General features: G+C 40.9%; 1 protein-coding gene across 2 annotated transcripts in view; it reads right to left on the bottom strand.

Annotated features, from left to right (window-relative positions):
• SACS (sacsin molecular chaperone) overlaps window positions 1-14,233 on the bottom strand; it is a 37,223-nt gene extending 22,990 nt beyond the window's left edge. The window contains exons 1-6 of one of the 2 annotated variants that reach the window (XM_072850482.1): window positions 13,962-14,233; window positions 13,552-13,702; window positions 10,496-10,583; window positions 7,254-7,339; window positions 3,522-3,633; window positions 2,047-2,193 (exon numbers count right to left, since the gene is read on the bottom strand). In XM_072850482.1, the coding sequence (XP_072706583.1) occupies window positions 2,047-2,193; window positions 3,522-3,633; window positions 7,254-7,339; window positions 10,496-10,583; window positions 13,552-13,702; window positions 13,962-13,963 (586 nt within the window). In that variant the 5' untranslated portion in view covers window positions 13,964-14,233. The remainder of the gene's footprint in view (window positions 1-2,046; window positions 2,194-3,521; window positions 3,634-7,253; window positions 7,340-10,495; window positions 10,584-13,551; window positions 13,703-13,961) is intronic. The other variant, XM_072850483.1, reaches the window with a different exon arrangement.
• Between the last annotated feature and the right edge of the window lie 4,442 nt (window positions 14,234-18,675).

The following is an 18,675-nucleotide window of genomic DNA, read 5'->3' as shown; positions in this document are numbered from 1 at the left end:
GCCTGACCAGATCCCTCTGTAGAGCCTTCCTACCCTCAAGCAGATCAACACTGCCGCCCACCTTGGTGTCCTCTGCAAACTTAGTGAGGGTGCACTTGATCCCCTCATTCAGATCATTGGTAAAGATATTGAACAGAACTGGCCCCAATACTGAGCCTTGGGGAACACCACTTGTGACCGGCCACCAAACAGATTTAACTCCATTCACCACAACTCTTTGGGTCTGTCCTGGTTTCAGCTGGGATAGAGTTCGTTTTCTTCCTAGTAGCTAATATAGTGCTGTGTTTTGGATTTAGTATGATAACACACTGATGTTTTAGTTGTTGCTAAGTAATGTTTACACTAGTCAAGGACTTTTCAGCTTCCCATGCTCTGCCAGGTGCACAAGAAGCTGGGAGGGGACACAGCCAAGATAGTTGATCCAAACCGGCCAAGGGCTATTCCATACCATGTGACATCATGCTCAGTATATAAACTGAGGGGAGTTGGCCGGGGGGCAGTGATCGCTGCTCAAGGACTGGCTAGGCGTCAGTCGGCAGGTAGAGAGTGGTTGTATCATTTGGTTCTCCCCCCCGCAACCCCCGCATTTTGTTCCTCTCTCTCTCTCTCTCGTTGTTTTCCTTCTCACTACAATTTATTATTATTATTATATTTTTCCCCCCAATTATTAAACTTTTCTTATCTTAACCCATGAGTTTTCTTACTTTTGCTCTTCCAATTCTCTTCCCCATCCCATCAGGGGGGAAGGGTGAGTGAGTGGCTGTGTTCTCCCTGCATAACCTCACAACATCCTTGTAGTCCTCCTGAGTGGCCTGCCCCTTCTTCTAAAGGTCATAAACTCTCCTTTTTTTCCTGAGTTCCAGCCAAAGCTCTCTGTTCAGCCAGGCCAGTCTTCTTCCCTGATGGCTCATATTTCAGCACATGGGGACAGCCTGCTCTTGCACCTCTAAGATTTCCCTCTTGAAGAATGTCCAGCCTTCCTGGACTCCTTTGCCCTTCAGGACTGACTCCCAAGGGACACTGGCAACCAGGCTCCTTAACAGGCCAAAGTCTGCCCTCCGGAAGTCCAAGGTAGCAGTTCTGCTAAGCTCCCTCCTTACTTCTCCAAGAATCTAAAACTATCATTTCACGATCGCTATGCCCAAGACAGCCTCTAACCATCGCATCACCCACAAGTCCTTCTCTGTTTGCAAACAACAGGTCCAGCGGGGCACCTTCCCTAGGTGGCTCACTCACCAGCTGTGTCAGGAATTTATCTCCCACACACTCCAGGAACCTCCTAGACTGTTTCCTCTCTGCTGTATTGTATTTCCAGCAGATATGCGGTAAGTTGGACTCCCCCACAAGAACAAGGGCTAGGGATTGTGAGACTTCTCCCAGCTGCTTATAGAATATTCAGCTGCCTCTTCATCCTGGTTGGGTGGTCTATAACAGACTCCCACCATGATATCTGCCTTGTTGGCCTTCCCCCTGATTCCTACCCATAAACACTCGACCCTATCGTCACCATCTGTACAGCAGTAAAACATTTTGCCAGAATAATAGGTTTCAAGACTGAATATTACCAGTGTGTGAAAGAGTATGTACTATCTCTCTCAAATGTAAATGTGCATATACCTCTATTATGGAATATCCTTTATAACATGAAATAAAATCACTGCTTATTATGCAAAGAACCTGCATAAAAGTTTCAGTCTAGTCTAAACTTTCACACTTCTACTTGCACATCTACCCTATATTATGGGCCTCTAATAAGAACAGCAGTGCATAAATGAACTAACAGTGTAAAAGAATGTTCATTTCAATATAAGGGACTAAGTACATAATGATGTTACTAGAAGAAACAATCTCCTCCAAAAACCTTCAAAATCGAAAGGATACCTTATAGAGTTTTAGAAAAATATGAATGCTTCTCAAGGAAACTTAGCCAGGGAGCTAATTTAAACATGAACTACAGAGAAAATATTGAATGTTTGATGAATATCTAAAATAATTAAACAATTTAAAACTTCAACATTTTCATTTTAAAGTATCTACTGAGAGTACCTGTTATATGATAAACTGAATTAAAGCCAATTCCAAATCTTCCAACTTTCAGAGGATCATCTTTCTTCCTGCTTCTTGCTATTTCCTGTATACCATGCCAGTCCTCAGAGGTGAAAATTGCATCATTGTATGCATAAAATGCTGGCCCTATAACAAATATGCAAGTGTTAAAAAGATGACAGAAGAAAACTATTTGCTGTTAAAAATTTCTAGGAAATTAACTTACAGAACTGAGAAAATATTTCTTTAAAGTATGCATGTGCAAATTTAATGGGGAAGCTATGACTCAAGCTGACGTCAAATTATGCTTGATGATGAAAGGGAGGTATAGAGTAGCAGCAAAAACAGAAGCAAAAAGATGGATTTACCTCTGTATATGGTACTTAAGATTTATATTCTGATGTGGTATCTAGTTCTGGTGTCCACATTTTAAAGAATGATTCTGGAAAACTGAACAGAAAGCAGAAAACAACAAAACTTCTGAAAGAAGTGCCCTGTGGCGCAAGGCTTAAACTCAATCTGTTCAGTCTATCAAGAAGATGTTTGAAAGATGTACTAATCACAGTCTATTAATACCTCCACTGGAAGGGAATACATGGCAAGATATAACAATAACCTGTGTCTAGAAATAAGACAGACAAATTCAAATTAGAAAACATAATGAGGCTTATTAACAATTGAAAAAAGCTAGAAACAAGAAGTAGTGGATCATTCATCATTGAAATCTTCAAATAACGACTGAATGCCTTTTGGGATGATCATGCAAACTAATTTGTTTGATAAATACATAACTGACCTCTATCACACAAAGCCGTATTAGATGATGTAAAAACCTTAAAGTTACAAGAAACTACATTTGCAGTATACAGGCAGCATGGAACAAAGTTTGGCATAAGGGTGAGAGAATAAGAGATGGGGAGGAAAACAGAACTGCCTGAAGAGTGCTGAAATGTAAGGGGCTCGGGTCATCTTTACATTAAGAACTGGAGATAGCTCTCAAAAGGTTAGAGGTTAATATGTAAAAAAAAAATCTGAAAATGATTGTCTAATACCCCAAGCATTCTTTTATCCTAGGTCTTATTAAATCTTGTTTACTTGCTCTACTAAAAATCCTTTCTTGTATTTTGGGATACCAAGTGAACCCAGGGAAATAAACCACAGGATACACAGTCATCCTGGGAGAAGTGACTTAGAATAAAGCAGAACATGAAGACTTTCTCAAACAACATTAACTGGAAGCAGTTGGAAAGCTGCTACTGACAACGTGTAAGAAGACAGTGTAAGGTCTTCAATACCAAACACTGGCTTTGGAAAAGAATTATCAGCATTAGAATATAGACAAAATATGCACCTAGTAAGGTGTAAGTAGCAATGGAGTCATCCCTATATGGTCATCTCCATACAGCAAGGAGAAAAACACAGAACCACACGCATATTGAAGAATAATGGCCAAAATCAATAAAAATTATATTTACCCTGATACTGTGCCATGTCCTTTGACCATAGAGTTTCTGTTCCATACTGAGTTTCATCATATAAAAACCTAACCTCTGTGGCACCAGCATCTTCTGCATTCTGTATCAGTTCCTGAGACAGAAAAAAAAACAAACAAAACCAAAGTATAATGCAGTAATGTTGTACATATTCTGGCAATGGCTTTCCAACTTAAACAGTAGAAAATAATAAGCAATTGTCTCAAGTGTAATTGTTTTCATACTTTTCAACCAAAAGAATTTTATCCAGTTTACCTGAATGAAAATAGACATCATTACAAAAGGAATACAAATACTATTCATACAAATACTATAAAAGTGATTTGAATTTGGAGCTCAAATACCACACACAAGCAGTATTTATAAAGTTTAGAAATAAGTCATAGAAGAGAATCATAGAATCATTTAGGTTTGAAAAGATGCTTAAGATCATCAAGTCCAACCGTAAACCTCACACTGCCAAGTCCACCACTAAACAATGTCCCTAAGTGTCAGCTCTACACGTCTTTTAAATACCTCCAGGGACGGTGACTCAACCACTTCCCGGGGCAGCCTGTTCCAGTGAAGAAATCTTTCCTAATATCCAATCTAAATCTCCCCTGGCACAACTTGAGGCCATTTGCTCTTGCCCTATCACTTCTTACTTGGGAGAAGAGATCAACCCCCGCCTCTCTACAACCTCCTTTCAGGTAGTTGTAGAGAGTGGTAAGGTCTCCCCTCAGCCTCCTTTCTTCCAGGCTAAACAACCCCAGTTCCCTCAGCCGCTCCTCATAAGACTTGTGCTCTAGACCCTAAAGCTGCTAAACCATTACTACTATAATCATAATATCCCAAATCAGAGTTGTACACATTGCAAAACAATGCAAGATGGCAGAAGAAAAAAAAATTAAAAATTTAAAAACAAAAAAAAAATCAAAATTTACTGTTAAGCCCACACAACAGCTGTAAGACAACAGTGAGGCAATAAGTCATAAAAGGACAATACACAGCACTCTTCTTACATCAACTGAATTCCGTTTAAGTTAACATTTCACAGTATGAACCAACTGTTCAAGAGTCACGGTGCTCATTTCTAACACCCCTTCAGCAAAGGGCTGCAAAACAGTTCTGACCAGTAACTCTGTAAATCATGAACCAACAGAGCTCACCTGTTGAATGAAGCCCATAGACTAGAATGAGGTTTATGTTAAGATTGAGTATTTGTTAGTTAGTATTAATAGTGGTGAGAGCCATGGAAAACTCTAATAACTAAAATGTCAATAAACTAGTTCTGTAAACACTACCATTAATAAAATATGCCTATCCAGTCCCATTTACATCAATAGCATTATACACTGCAGACACGTAAGCATGATTATAAATACCTACCGGATTAGAGCTTCACACAATGCTCTATTTACACTGAATCATCAAAGCATATCAGGGCTCCAAAGATACACACTCATACATACATATATACACACATACACACATGTGTGTACGTTTGTGCTAGGTATACGTAACTTTGGCATAAGGAAGTATCTCAGGTGAACTGAAAAGCTATGTATGTACACCACATCACATCCAATGTATTCATACAACATAAATTTCACTCAATTATGCATAAAAGACTTGCTAGCAAGATGAATCTTTACTTAAAAAAAAATGCATCAACTAGCAGCAGATATTTCAGATTAGGCTGCATTCTAATATACTGTTGACAGTAAAATAAGTTCACTGTTATCTAACATCTGGTTTCAAAACTATAACCCCTCCATTTTTCACTTTGTGACAGTATGTTCAGTCTATAAGGTGTATCACACAAGTAACCAAAATATATTGTTTATATTTACTTCTACATAATTTTGAAGCAAGATGAGCTAGCAAGAAATATACCCCCAGTTCAGCATAAGTAATACATTTTTAAAGAATCTCCATGAGGTATTTAATTACAAAAACCATACAATTCTTCTTCTAAAAGAATAATTATGGCAATCATTCAAGAAGATACAGAAAGACAAGCCAAAGCCTCTAGAAATATTAAATAAGTATGGAAACCACCATGTAGTCAGACTTGCATTCATGCTGTGGCACACAGAGCATCTGCTACATTCAGCTGTAACACCATTGTATTTGAAGAATCCAAACAGTGAAATCAATTTTAACAGATCAGCAAAATTCCTGGTAGTAAGCCCTCCCTAACAGTCTGTTAACTCTAAATTGTAAACCATGAAAAGAGGAACATTTCTACTTTTAGATTTACCTATCTGATTTCTAAGGACATTCTCTTATTTCTTCATGTTGGAATGAGAAATTGGATTTAAATTGTTAAGAAGGTCTGAACCCCTCATGATTCAAATGCATCTTACAGATTCAACTAGTACTGGGAAATAGTAAAAATGTAAGCACCCATCCTATGAACGGACACTGCTCAGAACATATCCAGGATGCAGTTTGCCAAAACAATTTAAGATATGCTTATCTTAAGCATTCACACTAAAAATAATCAACTTCTAGTTCCACGGTTGCAAAGAAAACCTTCCAAGAGACAGCAGGAACTATCATCATCTGTCACCATTTGCATTTGTGTGTTTTATATATACACAGAGGAATATATACATCTCTCTCTCTCTGTGTACAAAATCCCATTAGTTAGAACCTAGGAAATTAATCTCCTAACTTCCATGCGATGAAGCATTCTGGATGAGAAGTTTAACATCTAAATGTGAACTAATCACCCCAGATGCTTTTCAGAAAAAAAAAAAATATCAAACTGGCACTTCCAGATGTTAGCATAGAAAGCCACGATAAATCAGACAAATCATCTTCTCCAAGTACCTGTCTTTCCTCTTGCGAGACTTGACAAATTTAGAATGATCTGTATTTTTTCACATCACAGAATCATAGAATGGTTTGGGTTGGAAGGGACCTTAAAGATCATCTAGTCCAACCCCCCTGCCATGGGCAGGGACATCTTTCACTAGAGCAGGTCACTCAAAGCCCTATCCAACCTGACCTTGACCACTTTCAGTGATGGGGCATCCACAACTTCCCTGGGCAACCTGTTCCAGTGTCTCACCACCTTCATCATAAAATATTTCTTCCTTATGTCCAATCTAAACCTACCCTCTTTCAATCAAACCTACCCCTTAAAAGGGGTAGGTTTGATTGAAAACCTACCTCTTAAGATTCCCATCTTAAAAGAGCTCTTAATCTAATGCTGAAACTTTGTGACACTGTCAAAGTTCACTGAGCAAAACAGATTTAGCTACCAAGAAATTCCACAGCAAAATCTTGTATTAAAGCCTCCAGTTTATCCCAATCTTATACTAAGATAATCCCTCCCAGAAAATTGTATATACTATTATGTGGTTTTACATTATGTGCTTATAGCAGGGATGAACAACAAAGTAACAAGCAAAATAAACATTTTAGCTTGCTCACACACAATTAAATCAGAGACTTCATGGCGTACATTAACATCTGCATTTTATCTCTTTTTTTTTTATAAATTACAATGGCATCTTTGACAAGCAAACTCAGAGACATTAAACATCAAAAAAAAAGCCACACAACTCACTTTGCCTTGTCCACAGAAACAGAAACATGTATCTCCTGTACTAGAATGAATATCTAATGAGGTATGACAACTGCAAGATTCACGGGAAAGTGATAAACTAATGGTATTAAGTCACGCATATTAAATGACTGCTAAAAATACCATTTTTTGTATACCTTAAGAATCTGTCCTCCTTCGGGGTATCTTCTTAAAATATCCTTAAGAAAATCAACAAGTGGTGGAGTTGTTTGTCCAAAACGACCTAAAAAACAAACAAACAAAAAAATAATCTGTGTATTATGCTACTATGCACATAGTTTCAGATAAAAAAAAAACCCACTAAACAATTACTGGTAATTTAGAAAAAAAAATTCCATTAACTCAAGGCCTGATACTGTAAAATCTTGTATTTCCAAAATCAACTGTAAAAATACTACATTATAAAGCTTTTTATTAAAAAAATTAAAATAGCAGTCTTGATGTTAATGTCAACACGCTGTTTCATATCTGGATAAAACAAATTTGGGGGCTAAGTCTTTGCATCAGTTATACCCCAACTCCAACTACTGGATGTTCAAATATAGCAACTTCTAAAGGACTACTACTTTTTAAGTAGCAGGACAGTATTCTACAGCAGCAGTGGCTCTACCCTTTTTTATAGTCAACGATGATCCCTACTGACAGCTACCCACAGGCACAGTATACTTCGGCTCTAGTGTATACTTCCTGTTCTGGTATATCATGGTGCTGGGCCTGGTGCTAGCTTTGGTGTTACCTGGGCTTAGCACAGGAGGGAAAAGAGTCTCAGAAAGGTAGTACCACATGTTATGAAGTTCTGGTGGACATAGACTCCACTAACCCCAAGGTTAGCCCCTGCTCTAAGAGAAATAGTCTATCACAGAATGAAAGGATCAATATTCTTCAATTCAAACTCCAGTCTGAGACTAAAGAGCAGCTCCCTAAACCCAAGCCTCTAAAACACGTGCTTCAAAGAAATATTAATGATGCAATAATCACAACAAAAAACAGACTCTACTGATGCCCCATTTATGACTTCCCTTTAAAGTTATTAATAAAGTAATTATTCTCTCTCTCCCCCCATCTGCATATATGTGTATTTATGAAGGACACAGATTCAAAAACACACACATTATATGTACTATGGAACAAAACATTAGACAAAAAACCACAGCACAGAATCTTCAGCAATGTGGAAAAAAGGGGATAGATAAAAGAGATCTATTTGCTGAGAAAGTATCAAGTAAAAACATCAAACATCATCTTGTCTTTAGGAAATTTTTGTATTGCTCTTTATTTAAGGAAACTTAATAGTATCAATAAAAAAAAAAACCAAGAAATCACAACTCACAGCTGAAAGTGTGGAAAGTATTTTATAGCTTTTGTTATTATTTTTACAGTATACATAAGTATACGAAAGTCAACACGCAATAAGCAAACTTCCAAAATCATGTGAACAGATTAACAACAGGAAAGTTTGGGTGTTTCTTTTCTTAGGGCAAATTCTCTAAATCAAGAAACCAACCTTCTCTAAGTCTAACTTGGGCAGGAAGGCGAAGTGTTTAAACAACACATTTCACTATGGGAACCACAAAAACAGACAAGTAACTTTTAAGTGATAGGACTGAAGACAGACATTATTCTAACTCTTTACATCTAAGAGCAGAGCTGCTCTAAATATGTCACAAAAATTACTCTATCTTGAGATTATGACTTAGTACATCCTGTCAAAGGCTGACCTTGAGTATTAGAGCTGGTCATATTTAACACAAAACTGGTTCCACAAATCTGAAGGAGAAACTTCTTCCACAATAAGGACAGTCAAGCCTTAGAACAGGAGCCCAGTGAGCCTGTGCAGTCTCCATACTTGCAGGCTTTCCAAACTCAACCAGATCAACCCTTGAGCCACCTGGTCTGACCTCAGAGCTGACCCTGCTTTAAGCAGAAGGTTGGAGTAGAGACCTCCTGATGACCCTTCCAACATTGAATTACTCTGTGATCATATGAAAGATTATGCATTATTTGATAAACACCAGTGATGAACAAACACAGAGGTGACATGGGTGATCTTCAGAGTACTTCAGCAACCAATGCGCTTGGCCCTACTGACCACGCACTTCCTGAAGTTAGAAATTCAGGGCCTTCCTTGATTCACCTGCTGTAAGGAAAAATCTCAGAACTGAAAGACTCCAGAATGAACAGGAAAGGCTGGTACTAAAGCCTTCAGATCTTTTAGATTGACTTACATCAGAGTTGTGGGCCAGAAAAATTTAAGTGCTTTATCTAGACATGGACTGCTTAGAGTGGTATCTCTAAGACAATCTCACAGCCAAATATTCCATTCCTACACACAAAAAACAGCACCAGTTTTTCTTTCCCGTGAAAGATTTCTTAGGGCTACTACACTATCTTCTCCATACACTTGCATGGCAAAAAAACAGCTCAGAGAAGAAAAAAAAAAACTCTTTATTTCATCTATCACAGCCCACATACAGCAAAAAATTATCCGAGCAAACAGTCAAGAATGAGAGAAAGAAAAATATTTCATGCCATAGAACCATGGGGTCCATTTCCATAGGTGTTTTCTAACCATTGCAGGTTCTAGAGAATGCGAACATGAACTTCTGGCTAATATACAAACACTTCATTGCCCTCCGTCACTAGAAAACCATAATCTAGTACACTCATGGCTTACATAGGCTAAGAAATGCAATGTTTTGTGACACCAAATAAAATATCTGGATGAAGAGAAGGGTTTCCTTCTTCATCCTACCATCCCATTAGCATTCATTTCACTCCCTTACAATAAAGTTATTGCTAAAAGAATATTACTGCTAGCAACCAAGTAACATAATCATTACATATTTTATTTAGAGCATTTCTGAAGATATTCAGGTATCATAATCTAATTCAAGATACCGTACAGATATATCTGCAATTTTTGTAATAAAAATGTAACTAAACATACAGAATCAAAAGAAAAACAAACAAAAAATAAGAAGAAATCAAAAGCTTTTTAGCAATGGTTTAGTTTTCTACACAGTGGTTACTGAAAAGATACCTTTTCAGTACCTGAATTGCTTACAAGTATTCAGCTTCTTTTATGAGACAAGACAGCTCTTAATGCTAGTGCAAGGCAAGTTTTATTGATTCCAAAGGACAGCAATATTCTAATTTCTACACGTGAAATTACAAAGAAAAAATTAAACACCAAGGCACTTAAAAAGCGAAGTTTAATTTTCCCGGAGCAGAATGAAAAGAACAAGTAAAGGGATACTTAGGACTTAAAAGAAAAATAATCTTCCCATTTAAAGAAGAGAATAATTTCAATTAACTCCAGATTGCATTAGAAAATGCTTTGACCTTCCAGTTTATAAACAGAGACAAGTATTTTTCATACCTCCTCCTTTCAACCCTTTTGACTGAAGCTTCAGAAAAACTTGATTTTGGGACTTCTGAAGATCCACAATCTTGATACCATCAGATAACTGAAATTAAAAATAAGACACATCTTGATCAGAACATTCTGCAGTATAAATAATTTACTGTAGCTTCATTTCCTACATATTTACTCTATGAAGTCTGGTTTTATCTGAAAGTATACAAATACTCTGAAACATCCAGTACTCAGTTTGAGCAGCACTTTCAAGTCCCTGAGGCCTAGGATGGCCTCCTTCACGTAATGATAATCCTCAGATGAAGTATCAGTTTGTTAGTAACAGGACCAAAAAAATGGCCACAAACAAATCAGGTGGAAAAAATGCCTACAGAAGCATACTAAAAGCAAGCCATGGCCTCCCATTTTTACATTTGAAAAGTGCCGTGTTCTGGGAAGTTCTGGAAGCATACAGCTAAAGCAGTTATTGTTCTAAGGTGCACACTCATAAAGAAAAAAAACATATACAGGAAGTGCATGGTCTATGTACTCCAAAAAGTACATATGGGTATTCAATTTCATAGGAGTTTTAAACTAAGCAGTATTAGCTCAAAGCAGCTAGTAATACAGAACATGTAGAGACAAAAGTATGTCACAGAAACACCCCTGAAGAATTTGATAGCCTCATCTCCCCATTACCTCTACATGCAGACCTATGGACTCACTGGGAACATCACACAAACTGGGGCAAACTAAGCAACAAAATCCTTAGCAGCCATTGGGAAAACTATTTAGTAATCATAGCACATAATGATTTTGTTGCAACTCTAGTTTTATATGTGTCCACCGGTCACATACGACGTGCTGTTAAAACGGTCACATATGACGTGATGTTATCCTGCATACCACGATAACAAATGTAGAATTAGAAGTTGCACTGTGCTAATTAGAAACTTAACCAACTGAAATTAGTTTCCGTTTATAGTAAACTGTATTAAAATTTTATTGTGTGAAATTATATTTTTATATTAGTCTCGGTTTATAGCAAAGTTCAGGACTACTTCCTCACTTCAATGGGTGAAAACAAATCACTAGAAAGAAGTTGGTACTTACACAGACGTAGATGCTTACAATCTAACTACATTTAATAAGCAAAAGACAGTCCTAGTCCACAGTAGGTAATCATAATTTTAAAACATTAATACAAAAAAAAATATATTCCTTTTTACTTAAACCAGTTTTAAATAGTACTTACAACAACAGTGTGTTTATTGTAAGTTCCTACAGAAATGTTATACTTGAGATGATCTTGTCTCAAGACGTAATATAGCTTAAACTGGGTATACCACCCACTCGGGACCCACTAAAATAAAAAAGAATCCACAGAATGCTGTAACCCATCAGCAAGTACTAAAGGGACAGAATAACCAAATTTTCTCAGGTAGGATTCCTGTAGCAAAACACCAGCAGAAACTTGGAGAATTACTAGATTCAAATTAATAGTTTAACACTGTAAGGAACAACAAGAGAAAGAGATACTGGATTTTACTTAACATCTGTAAATTGCACGTAGCAGCTTTAACAGAAAAAAAGACTTACTGATGAATATTCTACTACCTCAGCAAATTAAAAAATAATTTGATCCCAGTAAACAGGAGTTCAAAAGTTTATACAGGATTTTCAAAATTGCTACAGTACAAATATTCCCATATGTATTTTAGATTAATATTAAAAAAAAAAACCAAACCAGAATAGCTATTACAGTCTGCTTACTGACTGTTCCCTGCCAAAAGATAGTTTTCTGTGCCAGACAGAGTGCTACTCAGATCTTTGCTTCCAGACGAATTTTAGAAAGTGATATACAGATCTCCTTCCTCCCAAAACAGGAAGGCCTAGACAGAACAAAATAAAGGACACACAAAATCAGGCAAGAAAATAAAAGATAAACTACACGGGCAGTTTGTTTCAAACCTGAGTGCTCAAAGATTACTCGGGTACCCCACACAGGTTCTCAAAAAGCTTCTTGAGCAATACAACTACTAACATCTCATTCTTTTCTAGCATCATAGAATGGTTTGGTTTGGAAGGGACCTTTAAAGATCCCAACCCCCTCGCCATGGGCAGGGACATCTTTCACTAGAGCAGGTTGCTCAAAGCTCCATCCAACCTGACCTTGAACACTTTCAATGATGGAGCATCCACAACTTCCCTGGGCAACCTGTTCCAGTGTCTCACCACCCTCATCATAAAATATTTCCTCCTTATGTCCAACCTAAACCTACCCTCTTTCAGTTTAAAACCACTGTCCCTTCTCCTGTCACTACAGGCCTTGGTATAAAGTCTCTCTCCATCTTTCTTATAAGCCCTCTTCAAGTATTGAAAGGCCACAATAAGGTCTCCCTGGAGCCTTCTCTTCTCCTTTATGCATCTGCAAGTCTGCCCTATTTAACCCTCATTTCCAATCTCCTCTCTCTCGACTTCTTGCCTCTACTCATCTCATCCCACCAGTATCTCCAGGTTTCCGCTTCCCAAGAGCATGGCTAGAAGCATGCTAAGCAGTACTGAAACAGTGACCCCAGGCTGATGTCTTCAACAGAACAAGGTCATTCATTCGACTCCTGTACCCAGACCTCAATTTTTAACTTGTAAGAGCTTCCTGTCATGGTGATGTCAACTCTGCTGTTGAAGCTGGCGAGCAAGCAGAAAATCAATTAAAGATCCAAAGGAAGCCAGAACAAGCACATCAGCACTCTCAGGTGAATCTTCCGCTCCCCCCTCAAAGGAACAAGGATAAAACACATAGATTATGTCAGAAAAAGACACAAAAACTCGAATGATAAAAGCTGGCACCATCAAGGGAAGTACAAGGGTTAGGTGCTTGTCCAAACGACCTCCTTGCTTTCCGTGAGAGACCCACACCTAAGGACACGCACGTATTGTACTGCCCATGCACCAGAAGACCTCGCAAGATGCAAAAAGCAGCCGGGTGCGGTCTTCCAGCACCACGGTGGTGTGAGAGGCCACCAGAAAACAGAGATGCCCCCGCCGCCCGCTCCGCCCGCCCTGCCGCGCCCCCTCACCTCTCTCCCGCGGTGCCACAGCCGCTGCTCGGCGAGGGGGAAGCCGGCTTCCACCTCAATCCGCGCCTTCACGTCCCCCACAGCCGCGGAAGGCGGCAGCTCGAAGGTCCTGCAGCCCAGGCAGTCATGGAGGACGGTCACACGGGCCAGCCTGCGACAACACAACAGACACCAGCTGAGAAGAGACACACAGCGCCCTGCCCCGGCGCCCCCCCGCCACCTGCCCCCCCTCCCCCGCGGGCACCCCAGAGGCCCGGGACGGGCGCCGGAGCCCGCGAGAGTACAGGGATGGGCAGGCGGTTGCCTGCCCCCCTCTCCGGGGGAGAACGAGCCGCCGGGCCTGCGAGCGGAGCTGGTCCCGCATGCCCGCAGCTTCCCCTCCCCTCCCGTCCCGTCCCGCCGCCACTCACATGCCCGCCGCCACACACAAAGGACCGTTAGCTGCTGCTGCCGCGGCCGCCGCCGCTCCCCACACGGGGAAGAGGTGGGGCTGCGCACGGCGGCGAACAGGAGGGGCTCGTCCTGAGGTCTGCGCCGCGGAGGAAGAGGAAGGAGGGGAGGAGGGAGGGGGCAGTGAGCGAAGAAGCCGCTCTAAAAGCAGCGGCGGCTGCGGGGGTGAGGCGCGCCCAGCCCGCCCCGGCCCCTCAGCGGGTCCGCCGCGGCGGGTGGAGGCCCAGGCCCAGGCCCAGGCCCAGGCCCATCTGCCGCCCCCAGCTCTGCCTCCGCGCAGGGAGGCCCCGCAGACGGAGTTTCCCGCCTCCGCGGAGCTGGGGAGGCTTCCCGCGGCCCTGTGCCCGGTTTGCAGGGCTCGTCGCTCTCGCTGCCTGCCAGGGCCCTCGGGTGAGCGAGTCCTGTTGCCTATGGCGAGGGGAAGGACGTAGCCTCGCCCGGTCAGCGGTCTCTGTATGACATAAGGCTGCCAGAGCCGTGACTAACGCTGAGGTCCAGAGCCGTTACCGCATGCAAATTCCTCCTTCAGCAGGGCAGGCCGGCAGGGAAGCACGCTGGCGTTTCAAATAATTCCCAGCAATCAGGCACCACCACATGGAGCACACAAAGTTACGGCTGATAAACCTCATGTTTCTTAAGGATTCAGAACATAGAAGGAAAGCTCATTTTTCTGCTTTTTGACAGTCACTTGATTGATCATGGATATTTATTGGTATTCATCTTCTACTTTATCTTGCAAGGCATATGGCAAGTCCTCGTGCCATTCAAGACTTATGGAAAGTGCTCTTTCTCCTGAAAATAGGCAGGAAAAACTTATTCCCATCTCCCAAGGTTTAGTCAGAGGCAAAGGATATAGTGGTTGCAATTGTTTTAACCCAGCCTCTGCAAAAGCTTAGTGATTTCTGATAGGCTAGTTGCAAAAGGAAGTTCTGTAAAATTGGGAGATGAATGCTGATGGATGGAGGAAACAGCATAATGACCATCAATATGGAAAATATTGAAGCACTCAGTGCATTAGTCTTCAAAGGCAAGGACTGCTCCCACTCTCTGGCACATTTTGAAAAGCAGAGGAGCAGCCAAGGATGAGAACTGAGCAACAATTAGGAGCTACATAGAGAAGTTGTATGTATTCAGGTCTATATGACCAGATGGGATTCCCCTGAGGGTGTTCAAAATGCAGGCCAACGTAACCACAAGGCCATCTAGGAAATCTACCATCAGGCACAATGATCAGGAGAGTTTCATGGCTAGAAAAAAGGGCTCATCATCATGAAAGACTAAATGGAGGCTGGAAGGAATTAAAGGCCAGTAAATCTCACCTTGGTCCCAAGAGATATCGTGGAGGACGTACACTTGGAATCCACTTCCAAATACTTGAAGGACAAAAAGGTAATCAGGAAAACTAAACCTTAATTGACAAGGGTTTAGTCAACTTCATTGCCTTCTATACTGAGATGACCAAGCATGTAGATGAATGAAAAGTACTGCATGAAATACACCTTGACTTTTAGTATGGCTTTTGACACTTTCTCCTAGAGCATTACATTTGGAAGGTGAGGAAGTATGGGCTGGAAGTTAGGTGGATTGAAAGTTTATTGGGCCACTGAGATCAAGAAGTTGCATTAAGTAGTTCAACACTGAGCTGGCAAAAAACAGAGTACTCTAAGCACACGTGTTAGGTAGGCCTGATAACTGTTCAACATCTTAATCAGCTACCTCGATGATGACAAAGCACTCAAAGCAAATTTGCAGAAGGCACTTCTGTACAAGTGCTAAGAGCTTTCTCTTGATGCCTGAAGTCTGTCAGAGACAGGCTTTAATATGATTGGTACAGAAATGAAGTAACTGTTGTGCTGTAACATGACTGTAAAATAAAAAAGTAAATTAATTGTCCCTGAAGGTGATTTGTCAAAACTAACAGTAGAACGGTATGGTCTAGTAAAGATTTATGATGATTGGATAATACCATGGCAAGATGAATCAGGACATAGCTGAGTGAGTGACCCATGTGATGCCTATCTGAGAGATCACCAATATAAGCAAAAGCTGTGACAAATCAAGCTTGGGAAAGCTGTTCTGAAACCTCAGAATAGATCCCATTTGGGGACCTAGCTGCTGATCAGAGAGAAGAGGAGGACTCTGCCTTTGCCGCATGCCTGAGGCAGAGATGCCTCACATGTGAATGCTGGTCCAGGTTGGTGGTAGCACCCATAGATCAGTGATAATTGCCCCCCATCATTAGTGTGGGTACCCTCCCTCAGTCACCAGTTGGGTGGCACATGGGATCATGGCTTCTCTGGTATAGCCATGTTGAGCTGCTGGTAGCTCTTAAGGTGGCAGTACTGCAGCAGTGACTCAATTAGTGTATGAGCGAGCCAACTTGGTGTGTGTATGTGTATATTGTTGTAATTATTAGGTTAGATATTGTTTGCATGTAACCATGACATTAGCAATAAGATTACCAATAATTAGTTAGAATAGATTTTTATGCAATAAAGGATAGTGCAGTTCAATGATCTCTGTGGTTCTCCCAGTCAATTAAACTGGCAGGCTCTCTGGGGAAATCCATCTTCAAGCTCCAGGGCTTTAGCCTATCAGTGACCCAATGAGCTAAGGGGACCTTGAGAAACTTGCGGAAGGGGCCAACAGAAACCCCCCAAGGTTCACTGTGTGCAAAGTTCTGCACCTGGGACCACGGGCCGTGCATCAGCATAGCCCGGAAAGTGACAGGCTGAATAGCAGCCCTACTTCAAAGGAGTCAGGGGATACCAGGCTGAATATGAGGCAACAGCATGCTCTCTAGAAGGAGGATGACCAGCAGATCAGAGGAAGTGAGTCTGTGCTCAGTGCTGATGAGGCTGGATTTTGGATATTGTTTCTAGAATGTGATGTTTTGGGCTTCCCCACTTCCACATCCCAGCAGAGGACTACTAACACGGTCAGGAGCCCAAAGCACATGACCTACAAGGAGAAGATGGGGGAGCTGGTCTTGTTTAGTCTGATGAAGAGGAGACTAAGGTGCAATATAGTAACATGCCGCAACTACCTGAAGGGCAGTTACAAAGGGGATGGAACGGAACTCTTCTTAGTATGCAAGACTGTAAGAAGGGGCAGTGGCAACAAACTGCAGCCTGGGAGGTTCACACTGGACAGTAGGAAAAAACTGTCACTAGGAGAGTAGTGCAGTACTGGCATGGGTTGTCAAGAGGCACTCTTCATATTGGGGTATTGTCGAGGCTTAGCCATGACTGACCTGATCGAGTATTGGTGATCCTCCTGCTTTGAGCAGGAAGAGCTCTCCAGCCAACAATTCAATTTCATTCTTCCAGTCCTCGACTATAAACTAAAACGTTAATGACTTCATGCAGTGACAGGGAAATAAAACTGCTGCTTGGCAGCAACAGATAGCAGAGTTTCTGTGAAAGAGGAAAAAGACACAATGAACCTGTTTCCAGAAAATGTATCAAGCTAAGAAAAGGTAAGCTCAATAAAATGGAAGGAAGCTTAAAAACCACAAAGGTCAGGTGGATCAGGATCCAACACAGAGCTTTGCCAGTGCTGCAACATCTTATTTAATTCATCAGCAATATTTGTATATTGAATACTACAGGATTATATAAAAAAGTGTTAGAAACCTTGTGGGTCTGATCCTGGTTTCAGACTATAAATAACTGTAAAAAATCTATTTGGAAAGAACTATTTCAACTTAAAAAAGATTAATCTAACCCTTTGCTTTTAGTTCAGGTCTTTGTTCATTTTTCTATCCTTTCATCTTTTTAATTTTCCATTTTGTTTCTCCCCCTTCACAGTTTCTGTTATCATGGAATTTTTCATAATATGTCCAAAGGAATGAGAAGGCTGCTGTCCAATCTCTTATGTTTATCTTTTTATGTCTTGATACCAAGGGAATATACTACCTGCAGAAGGGTGTGGCATGAGGGGGCACAAATGTGTATGACTGGACAAGATGGAAGGAGTGAAACCTGATGCAGTCCCATCCATATCGGCTACTAAACAGTCTCCAGACGAGTTGAACCACCAAGCCACATTGGCAAAATCTAATTCTTCTTCTCCAGCTGGGATCACAGGAGTGATTTAGCATTTTATGAAGTATGCACAATTGTTTGAATGGGACCCTGGAGAGAAAGAGCTATCTTGACTAACAGCCACCTCTCTATGATGAACATATCAAATGATGGTGCTCATTCAAGGGCACAGACAATCCTGCTGTGGATAACTGGCTGAAGTTCCTCTACCCACGTCACATCACATGACAACACTCCCAAATTATGTCCTGTGATGATTCAGCATTAGTACTGGAGGAAAACTCTAGTTACCACAGACTCTCTCTAGTATGTGACCTCTGCAGCAGAGGGGGAGCAGTTGGGAAGAACCAGTGATACAGAACTGGAACAGTGCAAAGTTCTGGACAAAGAAGTGGGAGTCCTGAGCTCCTTGAAATTAGCTATACCTATTCCTTTCATAATTCTGATCCTCTTGTTACAGAGGAGACTGTTTTTCATACTGGCAGGACACTTTTCCCCCCATTTCTATTTACTGTGGGACACCTTTCACTTGCGTTTCCTTTATCATGTATTTTCTATGTTTTTCCCTTTTCATAATTTCTGCCTTTGGGTTTTTTTCTGTCCATCCAGATAGAAGCAAGATGTTCGT

This window comes from Ciconia boyciana, chromosome 1 (genome assembly GCF_034638445.1).
Source record: "Ciconia boyciana chromosome 1, ASM3463844v1, whole genome shotgun sequence".
NCBI lineage: Eukaryota > Metazoa > Chordata > Aves > Ciconiiformes > Ciconiidae > Ciconia > Ciconia boyciana.
This window is presented reverse-complemented; position numbering and strand designations above follow the sequence as displayed.